The 22240-nt window shown below is 46.4% G+C and overlaps 1 protein-coding gene across 18 annotated transcripts in view; it reads left to right on the top strand.

Moving 5' to 3' along the window:
* TEX14 (testis expressed 14, intercellular bridge forming factor) overlaps positions 1 to 22240 on the top strand; it is a 165425-nt gene that overhangs the window by 50662 nt on the left and 92523 nt on the right. For 17 of the 18 annotated variants that reach the window (XM_083173882.1, XM_083173875.1, XM_083173877.1 and 14 more), the window contains 3 exons: positions 933 to 1063; positions 11911 to 12024; positions 18071 to 18194. In XM_083173882.1, coding sequence (XP_083030008.1) covers positions 933 to 1063; positions 11911 to 12024; positions 18071 to 18194 — 369 coding nt within the window. The remainder of the gene's footprint in view (positions 1 to 932; positions 1064 to 11910; positions 12025 to 18070; positions 18195 to 22240) is intronic. The other variant, XM_083173884.1, reaches the window with a different exon arrangement.

Raw genomic sequence — 22240 nt, 5'->3', positions numbered from 1 at the left:
CTCCATACACTGTAATCTGAGCTTGATCACAAAAGATAACGTTCTCGGCAATCTTATTGCTCCCAAGTGTTTTTCAGTGATCCATACATATGAAAGAAGAACATATAGGAATAGACTAGTGTAATATTGTTAAAACCATTTAATATTACCGCAAAAATTTCAAAAGTTACTTGTACAATGTTTTAAAAAAACATTCGCTTATCTGGTGTATCAATAAGGTCAGTCATTCGTCACCATAGAGCAGAGTCCCCTCATCGTGTTTCATCCGTGGCCCTCAGGCTGGACTTCCTCAGGAGTGTTACGCTCTCACAGCCTCTATATCCTGTATTTATAGTGCTACCAATGAATCAAATTACCGGAGTGGAAATCCCGCCATCGCGGCTCTCCGGTTCCGGTTGGGTGGAATGCAAAACGTCACTTCCATAAGTCGCCTTGACACACACGCGACTTCTGGTTCCGGGACTTCCGGCATAGTCTGTCTCGCCGATAGGCGGGTTGTTCTTCTACCTTCTTTATTTCCCTGCTGTTTAACTTCTGGTCTAACTCGGTGACCGGAACCGGAAATGGAGAGCTGCGATGGCGGGATTTCCACTCCAGTAATTTGATTCTTTTCCCGAATGTCCTTTTTTTTTTTCCTAAAAAACCTACCGGGGACATCTGTAACAGCACTACTGAGGACAAGATATGTAACTGACTCTAAATATGTGCAAGGAAATGATTGCTTAGCATTAAAGGTCAGTTTCTGAGATTGTAGACAAACTTTCTTTCATGTTTTGGAACCTTGTTTCATGAACAAATAAAATATATTTGTGTGTATTTCATGTGTTTGATGTGTTTATATAACATAAATGCAAAATACCTCATTGAAATTATATATTAAATATACAGAATGTGTTATGAAAAGCAGTGTTCATTTTTCTTTTTCCTTGAAGTTTTTCTTAAAGGGTGATAGCCAGGCTGGCTTTGTGTTAACGATTCCTTTCATTGAAGATAAAAACATTGTACAAGAAGACAGCAAGCCCACCTTTTCTTTCCCTGCTGGACCTTATATGATCATGGAAAAGTAAGATCCACACCTATGTTATATTTATAGCTTACTATTTATAGGGGTGCCTGATGACCCCCAACAGTCGGGATTCTGAAGGTCAGTAGACCAATGTCCAAATCTCTTCTGTTAAAAGCCTGACACGTGGGGACTCCCCACTCACAGTGGATATTCTCCCTCATGGGGGACCAACTGACCCTCCTGTGGGACCCCCATAAAACACCCTATTTATAGATGTGAATGTACTGTATGTATATCCTAATTCACCCTCTATAAAGGGGGTAAATTTACTAAGATAATTCGGTACTAGTATAGTTTCACGGCGCCACCGCGCGCACAGTCTGTGTTTGAAACTTGGTAGCTTGCCAGACTCCGTGTTTACTGTGCGCGTGCCGCTCTAGCTGTTCTCAGCGCAGCGCGTGCCTGCTTTACATATGTAATCTACGTTATCAGCGTAGCACTGGCAGCAGCAGCGCGCGCTGACAGGTCACTGTGGTACTTGTAGTTCCACAGTGAAATAGGCAGTCCTGCACACCGCTGACAACGGGTGCATGTAAACTGGACACCCCAGCACACCGCTAACATACTAAAGCGTCTAAATCCAGACTCCCTGGAAACCGCTAAGAAGGGGGCATCTACATAGGGGTGCACTTTGCAAAACACTCTTAAACCTGTTCACAATGACACTAGTCGACGTAACAGCTGTCGACCTTGTTAATTCCACTATCCACGCCACCCCGAACCGTGGCGAGCGGACGCGGTACGCGTCCGACCGACCTTTTCATACCCCCACTATCCACGTCAGCGTGGAGTTGATTTTATAAAGTGTGGCGAGCCACCGAGCCCGAAGCGTGGCGAGCAGACGCGTATACCTGTGAAGTAATCCGCGTCCCCTCGCGGGGCTCGCCGCGCTTCGGGCTCAGTGCACTCGCCACACTTTATAAAATCAACTCTACGCCGACGTGGATAGTGGGGGTATGAAAAGGTCGGTCGGACGAGTACCGCGTCCCCTCGCGGGATAGTGAAATTAACAAGGTCGACAGCTGTTACGTCGACTAGTGTCATTGTGAACAGGTTTAAGAGTGTTTTGCACAGTGCACCCCTATGTAGATGCCCCCTTCTTAGCGGTTTCCAGGGAGTCTGGATTTAGACACTTTAGCGTCTAATATTTAGCGTGTGCCGGGGTGCAGGGAGTCTGGATTTAGACGCTTTAGCGTCTAAATTTTAGCGTGTGCCGGGGTGTCTAGTTTAGAAGCCCCGTACATTAGCGGTGTGCCGGGGTGTCCAGTTTACATGCCCCCGTTGTCAGCGGTGTGCAGGACTGTCTATTTCACTGTGGAACTACAAGTACCACAGTGACCTGTCAGCACTGGGCAGCGTGTGCTGCTGCTGGCCAGCGCTACGCTGATAACGTAGATTACATATGTAAAGCAGGCACGCGCTGCGCTGAGAACAGCTAGAGCGGCACGTGCACAGTTAAACACAGAGTCTGGCAAACACAGACTGTGCGCGCGATGGCGCCGTGAAACTACACAAGTACCGATAATTCTTTCTCCTTCTCCCACTAGGTGTCACTGGAGTAACAGTGGGGATAGAAGGGCGACCACAGGGAGCATGGGCACTTTAAATATAATTGAGTGTGGCCAACTCCTCCCGTTCTACTCCGCCACCTAGGCAGTTTAAGAATGTGCCCTCATGGGAGCTGGTTACACTCTGGCTTGCTCCAGGGCACAAGTTTTTTTTAAAGCTTGAATTTTTTTTTTTTACTACAACAGACAGGCAGTCTGCCGCTGCCTGTCTGCATCACGGGAGCTGTCGGAGGGGATCCAGCCGCAGCTGCGTGCGGCTCGCGCCTGGTCCCCGGCTGCAGAGACCACCGTCTCCGGAGGACAGCCACCACTGCGCACGGTGCGTGCCCCGTCCTCACTCAGCCTCTACCACCGCCGACCAGCAAGGCAGCGGTAATGTATGCCTGACCTCCCACTTAGCGCGGGGGGGGGGTCAGTGTTAAACAAAAATGGAGGTAGTGCAGGTTCTGATGTTTTATTTTAAAACTGGCGCCATTTTGGGAGCAAGGAGGGGCAGAGCTACCGCGTAGTATGCTCCCAGCAGCCCCGGCTTCTCCCCAGCATGACCTAGCATCAGCGGCGGCCATCTTCTAAGTGCGCACCGCCACTGACAAGCTGAGGGACTCCGTTTTGCCTGAGACAGTCTACAGACTCAAGAACAGCCTTCCTCCCGGTGTCCAGACCTGCAACAGCTTCCCCAAGCCCTACACGCAGACAGTGGGGTTAGAGCTCGGTGAGACAGTTCTGGGCTGTATGTAAATTAGGCTATAGCGCTCCCTGGTACATACCAGAGCGTTGTTGTTAGCCTCTGGCAGCTTCTTCCTCTCATACTGTCTCTCCTGTCCAGTCTTTCTATCTGGCTTCTGACTGCACTATTCCCTGGTGTGTATGTACAGTTTTTTAACGTGTTGATTGTTGCATATATATATATACATACATATATTTTGTGTAGATCAATCACTGTTATAATGGCAGGAGGCAGCTCTAAGAGGTCTTGCAAGAAGTGTAATTCTAAACTTACACAATCTGCTGAGGGTACACTGGTGTGCGACAAATGCACCCCTGATCCTCCTCCTTCTACCTCCCAGCAGCCCTCCCCTGCATGGGCATTACAGCTCACTGAGGTGATGTCACGCCTATCCTCTGAGATTTCAGACTCACAGAGGGACAGAGAATCCTCTAGATCACAGCAGCCTGAATTAACTTTAGCTGTGGAGGGTTTAACTAAGGCCTTGGCCCCAGAGCCCATACGGCCCACTACACGTGACTCACAGCCCCCAGTGCTAAAAAGACTGCTCTCGCAGGTCTTATACACTGACACAGATGAGGATATGCCTGACCTAGAGGAAGGGGAATATGCAGCCCCAGAGGTGGATGTGCAACAAGATTTGCCACCACAGCAGCCGGAGCAGGTTGCACAAGGTTTGAATACCTCATTGATATGGTGAAGCTGGCACTGGATATTGAGGATGGGGCATCGGTCCCCAGTCGCTCCTCCTTTTTTGGTAAAAAACCAAAGCAAGCAGCTTCTGTTCCTACTGCAGAGGAATTAGATGACCACGTTCTGCAGGCATGGTAAAAACCCCGATAGGAAATTTCAAGTTTCCCGGAGACTGTTGTCTTCATACTTTTTGTCTGCAGCAGGCAGAAAGCTGGTAGAGACACACCCGTAGTTGACCCTTCGGTCACGCGTCTTTCAAAAAAGATGGTTCTCCTGGTACCGGGGGCCACTACTCTTAGAGACGCCTCAGACCGTAAGCTTGAGCTTACACTTAAGTCTATTTATACTGCGGCAGCAGTTGTTCAGCGTCCGGCTCAGGTCGGATGCTGGGTCAATAAGGCCATCGGGGTTTGGGCCTCCCAGATGGTTCAGCAATTGAAGCAGGGAGGTGAGGTTGATGTCCTGGTGCAATTGGCAGAACATATATCTGAGGCTTCATTATATATGGTGGAGGCCTCTAATGATGTTTGCATCATAGGTGCCCGCATCTCTGCTCTCTCAATATCAGCACGCCGATCACTCTGGCTCCGCCAGTGGCAAGCTGATGCAGAGTCCAAGCGGGCGGTGGAAGCTCTCCCTTTCACTGGCGGGGTCCTGTTTGTTCCCGAGTTAGACAAGTGAATATCACAAGCCACTGGAGGTAAATCCACATTCCTTCCATCCACTGCCCCCTCCTTCTACTTGTAGAACCTTTCAGGGGACATCGTTTCGGTCCTTTCGCCCACAGGCAAAGTTCCGAGGTCGTTCCAGAGGGGGTGCTGCCTCACACAGAGGCTCCCGAGGTCGTGGCAGAGGTGCTTCCTCTTCCACCCAAGAGGCCAAGGCCTCCACTAAGCCCTCAGCATCACAGGCTTCAGGCCCACCTGGGGGATCCCAAGGTGGGAGCACGTCTTCAAGGCTACAAGCACGTGTGGCTGCAATCTTGTCAAGACGCCTGGGTGCGAGATCTGGTGGCCTTCGGCTACAAAATCCACTTTCAAAAACCACCTCCCCACTGTTTTGAAAAACAGGTTTGCCAGTTTCAACAGAACAGAGCCTGCTACTAACTGCGGCCATTTCAAAACTGGTATCTGCGGGGGTGGTGATCCTGGTCCCAGAAGATCAAAGGACCTTGGGATTTTTCTGGTCCCAAAACCAGACAGAGGACGTAGACATCTACGTCCATCTGATGAAGCGGACGATTGCGAAAGGCCGAGAAACACGTTAAGGAGCTTACCCAGGTGCCGACCGCCGCATCACCGTGTCTTCCTGCATCTTTATGTCGCCTCCAAGACCGCATAGTACTCTGTGGATACGACCCTGAAGGCTGTTTTGCACACAGCAGGGAATCAACAGCCTCCCCACATTCTAAATGAGTGACTGAGCCAGAGGCGGGCAGGTTATAGCTCAATTGAGCATTATTCATCTTTCTGTGTTTTACAAATGACTGAGCATTTCTCTAATACACTAACTTACTAATCAACATAAATTAAGAAATACAGAGAGTTGGAGAAAAAACGGATATGGTGCTCATTGTAGTGTACTAATAATAATTTTTAGAAAAAATCGTTTTTTATGCTGAAGTACCGGCCGGTATTTGTGTAACAATTGTATAGATTGTTTAATTAATACATTTTAATTGTGTTTTTGGATCAGCGTTGCCTCTGAAATCTTTTCTTTCTTTTGGCTTATTTAAGGGGCAGGGGTGTCCCCTTGTCAGAGACAGCAGCAGATTCAATTATATAGAATTGCGCTCTGCCATTCTTTTGCTTCTTTTTCTGCAGGCCGGCTTAGCTGCAGTCTCTCTACCCTGAAGGTACAGGTGTCGGCGTTATCTATCTTTTTTCAAAAGAAGTTGGCCCTTTTGCCTGAGGTACATACCTTTTTTCAAGGAGTATTGCGGCCTCAACCTCCTTTTCGTCCACCTACGGCCATGGGACTTGGATCTGGTTCTAGGTTTCTTACAGTCTGCGGTGTTTGAATCGCTAGAAGAGGTGGACCTTAAGTACCTTACATGGAAGACGGTGCACCTCCTGGCCCTGGCATTGGCCAGGCGAGTCTCGGATCTGGGGGCTCTGTCATGCCGACCTCCGTTTTTTTGGTCTTCCATGCCGACAGGGCAGAACTTCGCACCAGCTGCTCCTTTTTGCCAAAGGTGGTATCGGCTTTCCACATAAATCAGCCGATTGTGATGCCGGCCTTCCAAGATATCTCTCCTGAGGACAGTACTCTCGACCTGGTCAGGGCCCTGAGGATTTAAGTGTCTAGAACGGCATCTCTGAGGAAGTCGGATGCCCTATTTGTCACGTATGATCCGGTCAGGCGGGGCTGGCCAGCCTCAAAACAGACCTTGTCTTGATGGATCATCCTGACAATCCATCAGGCCTATGTCGCAGGGGCTCAACGCCCTCCTACCTCCATTACGGCGCATTCTACGCGCTCGGTGGGTCCCTGTTGGGCGGCTGCTAGAGGGGTCTCTATTCAGCAGCTCTGTAGAGCTGCCACCTGGTCTGGTCGTCAGACTTTTATTCGGTTCTACCGATTTGATACCTTTGCGGTGCCAGCTTCACAGTTTGGACGCTCTGTGTTACAGGGGTCTCAGCACCATCCCACCCGTGTTGGGAGCTCTGGGACGTCCCCACTGTTACTCCAGTGACACCTAGTGGATGAAGGAGAAAACAGGGATTTTGTACTTACCGTAAATCCTTTTCTCCGAGTCCACAGGTGTCATTGGAAACCCGCCTCGGCACTGTTCCTTCTGTTGTTAGGAATTCCTGCCTTGAAACTTTTTACAGTTTAATTTGCCAGGTTAGTTCTACTTATGTTGTTTGGAACTGCCTGCTATGTTATTTGTGTGGCATGTTTGGTTCAGTGGTTCTCACTGTTCACTTTCAATTTCAATCTTTTCTGGTTGACTGTTTGTTCTTGTGTGTTATACTAACCTCCTCTGGAAAGCGTGTTCTTTCTTCCAGCTCCATTCGGTCACATCCTTGTGACTGCCTAGGTGGGGGAGTAGAAGGGGAGGAGTTGGCCACACTCAATTATATTTAAAGTGCCCATTCTCCCTGTGGTCGCCCTTCTATCCCCACTGTTACTCCAGTGACACCTGTGGACTCGGAGAAAAGGATTTACGGTACAAAATAAGTACAAAATCCCTGTTATTGAAGATGGAATGTTGCCCATAGCAACCAATCAGTTCCTTATTTATCTAACATCTTCTACAAGATAATAGATATAATCTGATTGGTTGCTATGGGCAACATCCCATCTTCAATAGAACTCCGAGCTTTGTAAATTTATCCCAAACAGAATAGGTCATACATTCTACAGCAATTAAGCATCCTGTAACATGTTTCCCTGAACCTAAAATTCAAACTGATCCATTATTAAGAGCGTCTTCTTGCACACACTGGATGTCTGTCAGGATTCACTAGAATTATTAGGATTCAGCATCGTCACACTAGGAACAACGCTGAATTGCATGCCTACCATTTTACTGAGATTCCCCAGGTATTTTCGCAAGGGAAATTGGAATTTGCTGCAGTTTTCCTGCTGGTCGCAGCTCCCTGACCGTGAACCAGGAGCAACTACCAGTGAGCAGGGCATTGGCGGTAACACAAACTTGTGAAGAGACTAGAGTCCAGAAAAGAATATCCAGAAGCATCCAAAGGGCACCTGGAGGTGTCTTCCAGGGGCCCCACACATAGCTACATTACCAATGTTGAGGCTCTTTTGAGGTGCTTTTTTTGTGACCTAATCTGAACTGGAGCCCCTATAGTATGTTTAATACATTTGTGGTGCTGGCAGTATTTACACAGTATACAGTATACTTTTTAATAGCACTGCCAATATCTGTTATTGACAATTGTATTGGTAGGACCCACCGCAAGCTAGTCAAAATGAACAGTTAAATGCATCTGCATGAATATACATTTGCAGACTATGCTGGCCATACATCAGACCAACTTTCCTACAACCATCCAACTAAAAAAAGAAGGGGAGGGTGAACAAGCCACCCAGTAGCGCTGGTGATTAGCACGGGGATCAAACTTTTTTATATATACTATTGATTGGAGCTGCTGCCACTCAAACAGAGGGTTTGTGTGCTTCTATGGACGCAAAGCAGGGTATGGTTGTGGGGATATGAACTATCACCACCATGGGGCGCTGCTCCACTCAATATATCAAAATGACAGTGAGAAAATGTCAAAGATAATTCCTTTGTTTTATTAAAAATATTTAACACAGTAAAACATGTGCATACATTTCATAATTACACTCAAATAAGACACACAAGACAAACAACATATAACATACAACCACTGGCAATGAGGCTTGTATGGCTATAATATTTAAATGAGGCAGTATTATGGCTTTTAATGAACAATAGTTACCAGTCCTGTATGGAAGTTTTTATCACTCTCCTGTGGTGGAGGTCTTTATGACTGCTGTGTCCTTTATCTGAGCTGCTGTTATGCTCCCCTCAATTGAGACAGGCTCCAGGTCTGGGTGTCCACCAAATGGTTTCCCAAGAGGTTTCCCAATTTCACACACAGAGATCAATTTGTAATCCAAATGTCCGGGTACTGGCTAGTTGTAGGGCTATAAGCAGGCTCCAAATACACGTTTCTCCGCCTCTATACAGTCGGCGGCTTCCTCAGCTGAATGCCCCTTATCACCTCTCTCCGGTTTTTATACCATACAAGTTTGCGGGCTTCCGCGACTTCCGCATTTTGCGGGTTAAGCCTCAGTTTGTAGTCCTCCTTTGGACTCAGCATTTTGCCGCTGCTTCCGCATTTTGCGGATCACGCCTCAGTCTGGATCTTTATTCGCGGCTCCCCCGCTACTTCCGCATTTTGCGGACCAAGCCTCTGTTTGGATTTCATTATAGCGGCAGCCATATTCCGCCCCTTTCTGCTGGTCAAGCCTCAGTTTCACTACTGTGGAAGCCATTCTCTCTCGCCCACTTCAGATCACTTTCAGCCTGCATTCGCTGTATTGTGCATTAGTGGCGGCCATCTTTTTGGTTGGTACAACTTAATATAGTCCTATGGCAGCCATCTTTTCGGTTAAAGTTTTGCATTAGTGGCGGACATCTTTTTAGTTGGTACAAATTAATACAGTCCGTAGGCGGCCATCTTTTTGGTTATAAGATACTTTTTTACTTAGTCTCTCCATTTCACGGCAGCCATTTTATTGGTTATCCAAACAATTTTTATTTTTTGTCCGTACTTTAATGGCAATCCTGAGTTCTGGATCATACTGACTTCATTCTCCAGTGACTCTGCTCTTAGTTTTTCCATGAAATAAATAGAAAATATTACAGCCAGTATATTTCTCATATTAAGCCTCGTTTAGCCTTCCATTTATTATACCGCCAAGCCCCAAATTTAGATCTATTGCTCATATACTGTCTCAAGCCAATATCAAGCCTCATGCCAGGACATAACACATATTTTTCTATACATTCAATTAATATTTAAAAAATAATATTGGATCTTATGCTTAAGAACCCTGACACCACAGGGCCTGAATGACACAATAGAGATGAATAATATATAGAGGGTTAATCAGTATGTTGGGTCTCTATATGTGTCATCAAATGATAAAAATAGAGATGAACAATATATAGAATAATAATCAGTATGATATTTCTCCTTTTAATATTCTATTTTTATTTTATTTTTTTCTTCCTTTTTTATATATACGTTATTACAGTATTATTATTTTTTAAATATTAATTGAATGTATAGAAAAATATGTGTTATGTCCTGGCATGAGGCTTGATATTGGCTTGAGACAGTATATGAGCAATAGATCTAAATTTGGGGCTTGGCGGTATAATAAATGGAAGGCTAAACGAGGCTTAATATGAGAAATATACTGGCTGTAATATTTTCTATTTATTTCATGGAAAAACTAAGAGCAGAGTCACTGGAGAATGAAGTCAGTATGATCCAGAACTCAGGATTGCCATTAAAGTACGGACAAAAAATAAAAATTGTTTGGATAACCAATAAAATGGCTGCCGTGAAATGGAGAGACTAAGTAAAAAAGTCTCTTATAACCAAAAAGATGGCCGCCTACGGACTGTATTAATTTGTACCAACTAAAAAGATGGCCACCACTAATGCAAAACTTTAACCGAAAAGATGGCTGCCATAGGACTATATTAAGTTGTACCAACCAAAAAGATGGACGCCACTAATGTACAATACAGCGAATGCAGGCTGAAAGTGATCTGAAGTGGGCGAGAGAGAATGGCTTCCACAGTAGTGAAACTGAGGCTTGACCAGCAGAAAGGGGCGGAATATGGCCGCCGCTATAATGAAATTCAAACGGAGGCTTGGTCCGCAAAATGCAGAAGTGGCGGGGGAGCCGCGAATAAAGATCCAGACTGAGGCGTGATCCGCAAAATGCGGAAGCAGCGGTAAAATGCTGAGTCCAAAGGAGGACTCCAAACTGAGGCTTGACCCGCAAAATGCGGAAGTCGCGGAAGCCCGCAAACTTGTATGGTATAAAAACCGGAGAGAGGTGATAAGGGGCATTCAGCTGAGGAAGCCGCCGACTGTATAGAGGCGGAGAAACGCGTATTTGGAGCCCGCTTATAGCCCTACAACTAGCCAGTACCTGGACATTTGGATTACAAATTGATCTCTGTGTGTGGACTTGGGAAACCTCTTGGTAAACCATTTGGTGGACACCCAGACCTGGAGCCTGTCTCTTAATTGAGGGGAGCATAACAGCAGCTCAGATAAAGGACACAGCAGTCATAAAGACCTCCACCACAGGAAAGTGATAAAAACTTCCATACAGGACTGGTAACTATTGCTCATTAAAAGCCATAATACTGCCTCATTTAAATATTATAGCCATACAAGCCTCATTGCCAGTGGTTGTATGTTATATGTTGTTTGTCTTGTGTGTCTTATTTGAGTGTAATTATGAAATGTATGCGCATGTTTTACTGTGTTAAATATTTTTAATAAAACAAAGGAATTATCTTTGAAATTTTCTCACTGTCATTTTGATATATTGAGTGGAGCAGCGCCCCATGGTGGTGATAGTTCATATCCCCACAACCATACCCAACCATCCAACTAGTTGGTTGGATTTAATAACAATCTGGTACTGGATAGGAGCAAATGTAATTTGTAATTAAGTCATTTGTTTCCCAAATCGGAAAATGGACAACAACTGTCACTCAGACAATGTACTGTAGTTGGACCTATTTGATTTAAACAATTTCACTGAATGTTTTTGTCCATTCTCCAGAGATTGTGAGCAAATTGCTTATTGGCGTTTGCCCCCATACAGTACCAGATTTTCAGTCCAACCAACCAACTAGTTCGGTTGGATGAAAGTTGGTCTAGTGCAGGGGTGGCCAAACCGGTCCTCGAGATCTACCAACGGTCCACGTTTTCCAGGTTACCTAGCTGGTGCACAGCTGTAGTCATTACTAACTGTCACATTTTAAAACCTGCTGCATTCATTCCTACTATAGATCCACAGGTTGCCTGGAAAACATGCACCATTGGTAGATCTTGAGGACAGGTTTGGCCACCCCTGGTCTAGTGTATGGCCAGTGATTGGTTGGAGGAATCCAAAGTGTTGGGCCACCTGTTGTACAGATTCCAATCACTTTTTGTTTGTTATTGCAATCGGTGAAGCCTATATATTGCTGATTTTCCCCTATTGATTGCTGATGTATGGACCCCTATAGTTGAAACCATGCAGAATGTTTAAATGTCCCAACTCTTTCAACAAATGTATAATGTAATAATATAATAACTGAAGATGCCTATAACTTCTTACAGTTTGTTTTGGGAATGTACAGAAGTTACAGTAAAGGGGCTCAGTGTGATGGCTTGTAGAAAGAGCAGCAAGGAGCCATTGGTTGACCTTCTACTAGAAGAACAGAAAAATATAAGGCAAGTTATAGTTAGTACAAATATGGTCTCTTTGTAGCACCATGGATGAAATAATTTCTTAGCTACAAATAGATGGAATACGGTCACTAGGCCAACAGACAAAAGGTCGACATGCATAAGTCAACCATAGAAGGTCTACAGTCCTTAGGTTGACACATGAAATATAATAGTGTGCTCAGCGTAGCAAACCATGTGTGAGGACGCGGTGCTCTTCTTTGGTGTCCTTGTCAACTGTGTTGACATTCGGGACAAATAAAACCCATGAAAACCCCATATCGACCTTTTGACTGTCGACCTTCCCCATGTCAACCTAATGCTTGTGATGACCTAATGACCCTGTCGACCTTAAGCCATGTCGACCCTTTTCATGTTTCAACCTAAGGCCTTTCGACCTTCATTGGTCGACCTTGCGTGTGTCGACCTTAGTTTGGACAATCTAATGACCCATACCCAAATAGAGTAAAGATTTTGGAATAATTGACAATCTTCCTATAATAGACTTACATACAAGTCAACTGTAATTCAAAATAATTGTTATATCTATCTGGTGACTGCAGGAATCAGTAACATTTGTTGGGTCAAAATGGGCTGGGGCTAACTATTGTCAATATTTGTTGGCATTAGTTATCCCAATATCTGTTCTATATCTGGTGAACAAGGGTCCCACCAAGAGTTTGAATGAGTACAGTATAGTCTTGTTTGGATGAAACATACCAAACTAGCAATTTAACAACTGTCCAGTCTCCTCTCAGTATCTAAATAGAGCAGAGCTGCAGAAGGGATCATGAGCTAAAGGCCCCCATACACTAGTCCTAAGGACAAGTCAGATCAAATTGCCCTTGAGCTCCCCCGGCAGCCCCCCGGGAGGCTAAAGGCCCCCATACACTATGCGATTTGGTCCCGATTTCACCCGATTCAGATGGATCGGGCAGTGAAATCAGGCCAAATCGCATGTCCAGACACCCGGTCCGACCCAATGTGCGGTCCCGTGCGTATCGGATCGGAGTTGGGAGGTCGGAACGTTTTGCACATACGATTTGCTAAATCTTATGTGCAGCCTGACAGGGGACGCTGGAGCAGGGAGCTGTGCTCCAGGAAGGTGGAGGGAGCAGGGTGCTAGTAGGGCAGGTCCCATCTTTGCAGGGGATGGCGACGCCAGCCGCCATCCCCCGCCAGCGCCATCTCTATAGCGAGAAGGGGACATGACTGCTGTCTTGCTAGACATATTTAGGTGGCGATCACAGTAGTCGATGGATGTAAGCTCCTCGCACCACGAGTAAATAAATCTTACCAACGGCAGTCGGCATCCGGGGAAGAAAAGGCCTGCTCTAAGACTATCCTTCTTCCTGCAGCTCTTTAGATGGCACCTCCACTTATGCTGCTTTCAGACCGCATAACTGGCTTTGACCCTGTATTTGGAAACGTTTCCAAAAACGGGTCTGCCAGATAAAACCCCTTTCACACCGCAGCACTTAAACGGTATATTACCGTTTAAGTGCCGATTTTTTGACACTGGCAGACCCGTTTTTGGAAACTTTCCAAATACAGGGTCAAAGCCAGTGCAGCCTTCAGCCCTCCCCTCCGTGCAGCTCCCCCCCCCCCCTCGCGTGTCGACCGAGAGCATGTCGACGCCCCCCCCGCGCATGTCGACGCCCCCCGCGCGTGTCGGCGCCCCCCCCCACCCCACGTGTCGGCGCCCCCCCCCCCCCCCCCCCCCCCCCCCGTGTCGACTTACCCCGTGCCGGTACCTCCGTTGTGGACTGCAGCTCAGTATGCTCGGAAAGCACTTATGAAAAAAGTGTCTTCCAGAAAATGGCTGCCCCATAGGAAACCCTGTTTAAAAAAACTGTCTTCCGTATGGGGGGCAGCCATTTTCTGAAAGACACTTTTTTCATAAGTGCTTTCCGAGCATACTGAGCTGCAGTGCCGGGAACCACAACGGAGATACCGGCACGGGGTAAGTCGACACGGGGGGGGGGTGCCGACACGCGCGGGGGGGTCGACACGCGGGGGGCCGTCGACACGCGCGGGGGGCGTCGACACGCGCGCGGGGGGTGTCGACACGCGCGGGGGGGGGGCTCCAGTGCTGTGAATACTTAATGAGCGCTCATTAAGTATTCACTGTGCTGAATTTAGGACCCAGCTCATTGGCTGGGTCCTAAATACCGTTTCTGAGCCGATTTTTGCGCTAAAATACCGGTTCAGAAACGGGTAGGACCCTGCATTTTAACCGGTTAGAAAAAACGGCATTTTCTAACCGGTTAAGTGGGACTGGACCTTTCAGACCGCACACATTACCGTTTTAAAACGGTAAAAAAACGGCAATTTACCGTTTTAAAAGTGCGGTCTGAAAGGGGCATTATATTCCTTAATGGGGTGCCGGACGGCTCCCCGACAGTCGGGATTCCGACAGTCATTCCTCCGACGTCGGAATCCCGACTGCTCCCTCGTGGGGGTCCACGACCCCCATAGAGGGAGAATAAAATAGGTGGCGAGCGCAGCGTGGCGAGCGCAGCGAGCCCGCAAGGGGCTTCATTGCGCTCCCCACGCTGTGCAGTCGGGATTCCGACGTCTGACTAATGACTGTCGGAATCCCGACTGTCGGGCTACTATACCACACCCCCTTAATGGACAGCTTCATTGGATGTCCATTGCTGCATGTGGATGTCACTGGCAGAAGATTCCGGTCCTGCAAGAAGCGCACAGTATCCTCCTCGGTCTGCGGCAGTCTAAACAGAGTCACCGATGCAGATGAAGACGCAGCCATCGTCAAATGAACGAACTCCAACACGATCCAAACGAAATACAACCGAAAACACCTCACGACACCTCACGATCACACCAGCTCTCCAATATACTTCTTCTCTCCTCACTCAATCACCTCAGAGTGAAATTCTGCCAGATGTGCCAGAGGGTGGGATTACAAATGGGCTGGAAGGGTTAAATCGCATCGCATTGTATGCCATACAATGCGATGCGATGGTATACAATTTTGGTTGTACAAGCACTCCCCGTTAATTTCAAGGGAAAATCGGGTCCCATCACATCGCATACCATTGTATAGGGCATACGATGCGATGTGTTGGGCGCCCAAATAATACACAAGTACCAAAATATTTCAATTAAACTGGGCGGCTGTATGATTGACTGAGAGAGAGCCGCCCAGTGTTTTTAATTATCCAGCTGTATTTGGGTAAAGCCTGCATGGATCAGTCATATCTGTGCAGGCTTCAGTAAGTCAAAAATTTAAAAAGATAAATAATTAAAAAACCCAACGTGCGGTCCACCTGCCTGCCAATTACCACCCACAGGCTAAAATAACCATTCCTGGTTTTAGAAATTCACGGGTCAAAGATGTAGGGGATCCCTGGAATTTTAAAACCAGCATCAGGCTCAAAGGCTAGTTATCATTCCCAAAATACACGTGACAAAATGAATAGGGGTCACGTGTATTTTGAGCATCAGTACCGGGCCCAACCAGCCATTAGGTTAATGCAACAGCCAGAGGAATCCATTTATACTAGTTCACCCGAGCCAAAGCACTAATCCCCTGACCGGTCAGCCTGGGCAGGGACCCAGATGGAGTGGGGACCCTACTAATAAAGGGGTCCCCCTCAAGAATTAACCCTGCCCGGGGCTGTCCCCAATGCCTCTGGGCAGTGGGCACCGTGCTGATAGTGAAACGGTTAAAAATATAATAAAACGATTATGTAATGTTATAAAACTACAAGTCCCAGCAAGCCTGCTTGGTGAACCACAAGTCCCAGCAAGCAGGGCATTAAATGGCCTGCTGGTACCTGTAGTTCAACAACATGACAAATAGTTAAAAAAAACACAGACACACCAGAATAGTACAAGTTTATTTCACACTACAATCGCACACACTATACGTACCTATATGTCCCCCCCGCAGGTCGGTCCTCTTGTCCAGCAGAATCCGTGGGTACCTGTGGAAGGAAAATATACCCACCAGCTCCTCCAACTTTGATCGTCCGCTTTAGTCCATGTATTGGTCCATGTATTATCTCGGTGTGACATCATTGAGCAGAGCAATAAAAGCAAGATGCATGACATGCTCGAGTTCTCTGAGCGATCGCAGCCCCAATGCTGACTGTTCGCAAGTTGATTGACAACCAGGGGGAGGGGTTTGTAGGCAGCACTACAGTGTTTTCTGTGGGAGTGTCACCTAAAAACCATCAGTAATCAGTGGAAAACTGATTACAGCAGTGACCTCCTTTTCCTATGACCATCGTAGCACAGGGGGATTCTGGCAGGGTGGCATTTATCTGATAGCAGGGCTCTGAAGATTCACAGCCAGTGAACAGGTCTGAATCAGGCCATCATGTAATGTGCAGTCAAGCTATAATGACTATATGTGTGTAAATATAATCATTTGGGGTGAAATACACTTCTAGGATCTATGAGGCACCCCAATGCAAACAATTATTTTATGTATATACACAGTAAATATATATGTATGTATGTATGAGAGTTTTTTAGGTTAACTTTGGTATTTGGTAGCCTCTCATGGCGTCTTATCCAGCACCATTGTCTACAGTGTAACCAATTTATTTAAGCTTAAAATAATTGCATTATGTATTTCATACACAGAGGAGGCTACACATTACTGGGGTAATGGCTCTATTGACGTGTAATATTATCTATTATACAGTTTGTGTGTTTATCATTCAGTACTAAACCCAAGATTTTTAGGTCCTGGTTTTTTAATCTATGTTTAAGGATTTTATAGGTTTTAAAAATGTCAGTTTAGGAATTGTATCATATGTATCATATCATTATGTTTGAAACATTGCACTTTTATTATAGATGTGCTCTGGCATCACTTAACCCTTCCACACCCGTTGTGGTGGACACTTAAAAGTTATTGTGGCTTCCCGGGACGGGGTGTGCCTTCATGTGAGGTGCATGGCTAATGTCGCTTTCACATCACACTTTTAAAACGGTATATTGCCGTTTTTTTGCCTTTTAAAACGTTTAAGGCTGCAGTGTGAAAGTGTCATAAGTATCCTGGGCTTACCTATTACTTAGCTACCTCTTCCAAGCGAATTTTACCTAAATGATAATATTTTTGTTAAAGTAGGTTATGTATATATTTATTGTTGGTACTTGTTTCCTAGCAGGGCGCCCAGTACGCTGTAAGCGTACAAGGCTATTCTCCGTAGTAAAATCGCATTGCATTGCATCTCATGGGCCAATATAGTGCCATGCGATGCAATTTTTTAATGTAATTTATTCACTGCCCTGTTGGCCCTAGGGGATTGCATTGCATTGCATCGCACCTCCCACAAAATCGCATGCGATTTTATAGGGTGCGATGCCATGCCATTAGCTATACACTTATATGACATACAATGAGGTTTCCCTGACCTCCCCACTATCCATGCCGCCCCGAAGCGTGGCGAGCGCAGCGGAACGCGTCCTTCCGACCTTTTCATACCCCCACTATCCACATCGGCACTGAGTTAATTATATATAGTGTGGCGAGTGCAGCGAGCCCCCAAGCCCGAAGCGTGGCGAGGGGACGCGGATTACTTTACATGTATTCCGCGTCCCCTCGCGGGGTTCGCTGCGCTCGCCACACTTCGGGCTCGCTGCGCTTGCCACACTATATAAACTCCACGCCGACGTGGATAGTAGGGGTATGAAAAGGTCGGGGTAGTAGGGGTATGAAAGGGGCTCGCTGCGTTCGCCACGCTTTGGGGTGGCGTGGATAGTGGGGGGGGGGGCAGTGAAACCTCATTGTGTGTCATACAAGTGTATAGCTAATGGCATGGCATCGCACCCTATAAAATCGCATGTGATTTTGCGGGAGGTGCGATGCAATGCAATCCCTTAGGGCCAGCAGAGCAGTGAATAAATTACATTAAAAAATCGCATTGCATCGCATCGCATGGCACTATAATAGCCCATGAGATGCAATGGAATGCATTTTTGCTACGGTAGCGTACGTAAGAAAACTGGGCACCCTGCTAGGAAACAAGTACCTTATTGTTTATTACCATTGTGTTTTCCTTCTGCTTCACAGTAAGCTCCAGCATCCTCTCATTCTCCAACTGTTAGCGCTATGTTTCTCACCGTCTCTGGAGACGACACGGCTTGTATTTGAGAGGGTCACATTTGGTTCCTTCTACAACATTTTGCACAAAAGGGTAAATTATTTTACAATTCGTTCAATTTGGTATTTTTTATGTTACAATAATCAAGTTTGAATTGTATTCATTTGTTATGAATTGCAGATTATTGTATAATGTATAGTATAATGGCTTAATCCTAGAGTTGTCTCTGGTACTGTACTTCCAAATAATAGAAACACCAAGTACAGTAACTGTAGTACACTCCGAATAAGAATCTAAGTATACAGTACTCATAAATCTGGTGTCGCTCACCAAAGAAAGGTTTACATATAAGGCAGTTTCTGAGTTGGAGTAGATTGTACCCAATGCAAATGTTCCTGGCAGGCAGCAAATGAAAATCTAAAAGCAAGGGGTCAGAGCCAGAAATAAAACTAATAGTATATAAATAGGGATGCCAATCCCGAGGCATTTTTTCAATCCCGGGATTCGGGATTGGCATCCCTAGGTTTTATGACCTCGGCTGGTAACCTGTGTCTGAGCTCCACGGGGCGGTAGTGGCACTGGCGACCTCCAGCGATGAGCGGCACCGGGCAGAACATATCATTGACACCCTGGCCGCCCACTATTTACTTACATTTTGCAGAGTGGGCGGCCGGGCTGGTGCAGGGTGCTGTCGGGAGCCGGGTTGGGAGGGCCGCTGGCTGGGCGCCAAGAAGGCTGGGCGGGCTGTGCACTGCGCAGCGTGACCTCGTCACGCTGCGTGCAGTGCTACATTTCCGGGTATGGGAGAAGCCGGGCAGCATCTGAGCGAGTGCTCAGACGCTGCCCGGAATTAGATTGCGCATGCGCAGTCTAATCCCGAAATCCCGGGATTGGAAACTCTAATCCCGGGATTAAAATCCCAGCGTTTTGGGGGCCAAATCCCGGGATCCCGACGATCCCGGTATTGGCCACCCTATATATAAACCAGGAATCTCAAAAGCAGCATGGCTGAACCTATATATGGCACATATGTGATTGGCTTCATATGAAAGCACTGGGAGTAAAACAAGCTTCTCCCAAGTTGTTTTGCATTGGGTTTAAGAAATCCGGTAATTCAAAACGGGTTAAAAGCAGTGTCTTACCCGTTTCAGAGCCGATCCAGTGTGTAGTGTGAACGGCTCTGAAACGGTATTCTGACCACATGACTGTAATCAGACAGGTGATAGGCTGTCTCCCTGCCTGATTACACTCTACGGTCCCTGCAGAGTATGGGAACCAGGGGTTCCCTGCGCCGGATGGGCAGATAGCGGCAGGGTCCCTACAGAGGATAGGAACTAAGAACTAGTTCCCATCCTCCGCAGGGACCCCGCCACTGTGTGGCACTGGGGCTTCAGGTAAGATGAGGGACGGATACAGGGGGAGCCGAAGGAGGCGAACCCCATCTCGTACAGTGTTAGGCAGAACAATAGAAACTATGATGTGTGTATATATATATATATATATATATATATATATATATATATATATATAGAGAGAGTCCAGACCGACTGCACGCAAGGGTTCTTCACTAATAACAACTCGTATCACGCCAGCATCAAAGCAACGTTTCAATGTTTAATAAATTTTCCTCAAGCTCACAGACAACAATAAAAGACATACCTTATATAGTACACCTCACCCTCCTAGTGAACAGCGCTTCCGGGATCGGGACCACACACCCGGCCTGGACGCATACAGATGACATCATCCTGTGACTCCGGTTACCCAGGAGACCAAGGCGCCGTCAAAACCAAAAACGCAATGTAAACATAGACACCTAAAACAGTAAACCCAGCAAGAATTGTGAATCATTGAACTGATGCGGTACACATACATGCAAAAGACTATAAATAGCAAACGACTGCATGAACGCATGACAAAGATATATATACAGTACATAGAAGATTGTTATTGATTATAGAACAATCAAAAGCAATTTAACCCTAATTGATCATTCAAGCCCGATGGGGTTAATGTGTTGAGCCGCATAATCCATTGGCTCTCTCTTTTTAATAGCATGGTGCCCTTATTTCCACCTCTGTATTTCCTGGTAACGCTGGGAGAATATGCACCGGGTGCAAGCTGTGCAAGCAAGCTAAGAGTGCCGGTTAATTGGTCTATTATATATATATATATAAAAACAGGATATGTAAATGCACAGCAATAAGGAAAGTAACAAAAGAAAAGGGCAGTCAGAAAAGGCATCTTAAAGTATAATAACATGTAGAACATTAATCCGGACAGCTCTCGATTACTTGAAAAAGCAAAGTTAACTTCAATACAGCATTATTCTATCAATATAGACAGAACCCTATAATACAGCACATGATACATTAATATGGCCAGCTCTCGCTCCCCCTAGAAAGCAAAATTAACTCAGTAAACTGATCCCCAGTCACTCAAGGAGAAACGGGAGAACATCTAGAACATTTCAACAGTAAAGACCAGGATCTTATCAGTTCTATCACTAGCAGAAGAGGGATCTTTAGACGAATTGCACATCAGCAAAGCATTCAGGAATGGAGCAGCAGGTAGACTCAAATTTAGAAGGGACCATAGAAAAGTACATGTACAGATTAGGAACTGGTACAGTGGTAGTAAGAGCCGTAAGTGCAATTGATATAGACAGGCCACCTTCATCAACCTCGGTACACTGCCCATGGAAGACAGGGTACCACCCTGTATATCATCACTATTTTTAATTAGCCTGGTAGTAGAGGCAGAAACTGCTCGCAGGATTTGTTGAACATAGGACTCCATATTCCCATACAAAGCACACTAAACAGGAATTCTAAAGTCACCAAGAGAGCAGACCTGCTGCTGTAAGTTGACCACGAAAAGAGATGGCGTGGGCTAGCACACCGTCAGATGCATAGATGAGGCCACAGCACGAAGAACATCCAGTAGCAGTATACTATGGTGATATATTGTGCTTCAGGAGACGAGGGACCTCGGGCATCTAATAGTAATATTATTCAGAAGGATCAGGTATCCTGACTGTGTAGAGGGTTTCTAATGAAGGGTGTCAGGCAAGTTGCAAAGCCTGGCCAGTAGTAATGAATATATTGCGACACCAATAGTGGCTTCTAGTGCTCAGTGTTTTACAACAGCTTTCCAGATAATGCAGGAGACAGCCAGATAGGAGAGCAGGCGGAGTGCAGGGTTCCCCAGTGTTAGGACACAGGCTGCACCCCCCACTAAGGATAGAGGTGATCATGCTCCAAAGGAGGTCTCAAAATGGTGTTCCTGCTGCAAAGAAACTGAGGCCACGGGCCCGCCAAAGAGCACTGTGTACTGTGTGTCCCCAGTCACCGGAGAGGGAGAGTAACAGACGGGGGAGCCACTAGCGAAGGCACAGGAGAAGAGGAAGCCACAGTGCAGGTTGTACAGGATCCACGCCGACATAGCCCTTCAAGATGGCGTCACCGATAGCAGAGGCCGGGGCAGAAGGAAAAGCAGGTTGCGCACCCTACTGATGTGTCTACGCCCGCCACGCCACTGACCAGGGCACTCCAGACAGCTGCTACAGGGAGACAGATCAGGGTAGTCAGTGTCTCTCCAGGGGAAACAGGATTTGTATGCGGCTGGGTAACGGAGCCAAGTCCCCTTGCTGCCGCTCACTCGCTCGGCCAAGCCACACCTCCGACAATATCCAGATTTGGTGTGACTATTCAGGATATTACATGTATGCAAAATATGACCTTATGCAGGTGCTGGGTAGGTGTACATTTGACTCTTAATTCCTATTCTAGGAGTTTAAATATTGGATAGACAGTCTTAAGGGCCCCATACATCAGCAATTATTTGTGACAATTTTCAGATATGGAGATGATTGCCACAATTAATTTTAGATGTGTGGGCTCCCCCTTTTGGCAATCCCGGTACTTGTGTATTTTGGCGGCGCCCATCACATCGTATACCATAACGCATGCGATGGTATGCGATGCGACGCGATTTCGTTGGTTAGTGTACGATGGCATACAATTTTCAAATTGTATGCCGATGCGATGCGATTAAACATTGTATAAGCACCCTAATGGGTGCTTATACAATGTTAAGCACCCTAATGGGTGCATACAATGTTAAATGCACCCCCACGC

This window comes from Crinia signifera, chromosome 2, assembly GCF_055691185.1.
Source record: "Crinia signifera chromosome 2, ASM5569118v1, whole genome shotgun sequence".
Lineage (NCBI taxonomy): Eukaryota > Metazoa > Chordata > Amphibia > Anura > Myobatrachidae > Crinia > Crinia signifera.
This window is presented reverse-complemented; position numbering and strand designations above follow the sequence as displayed.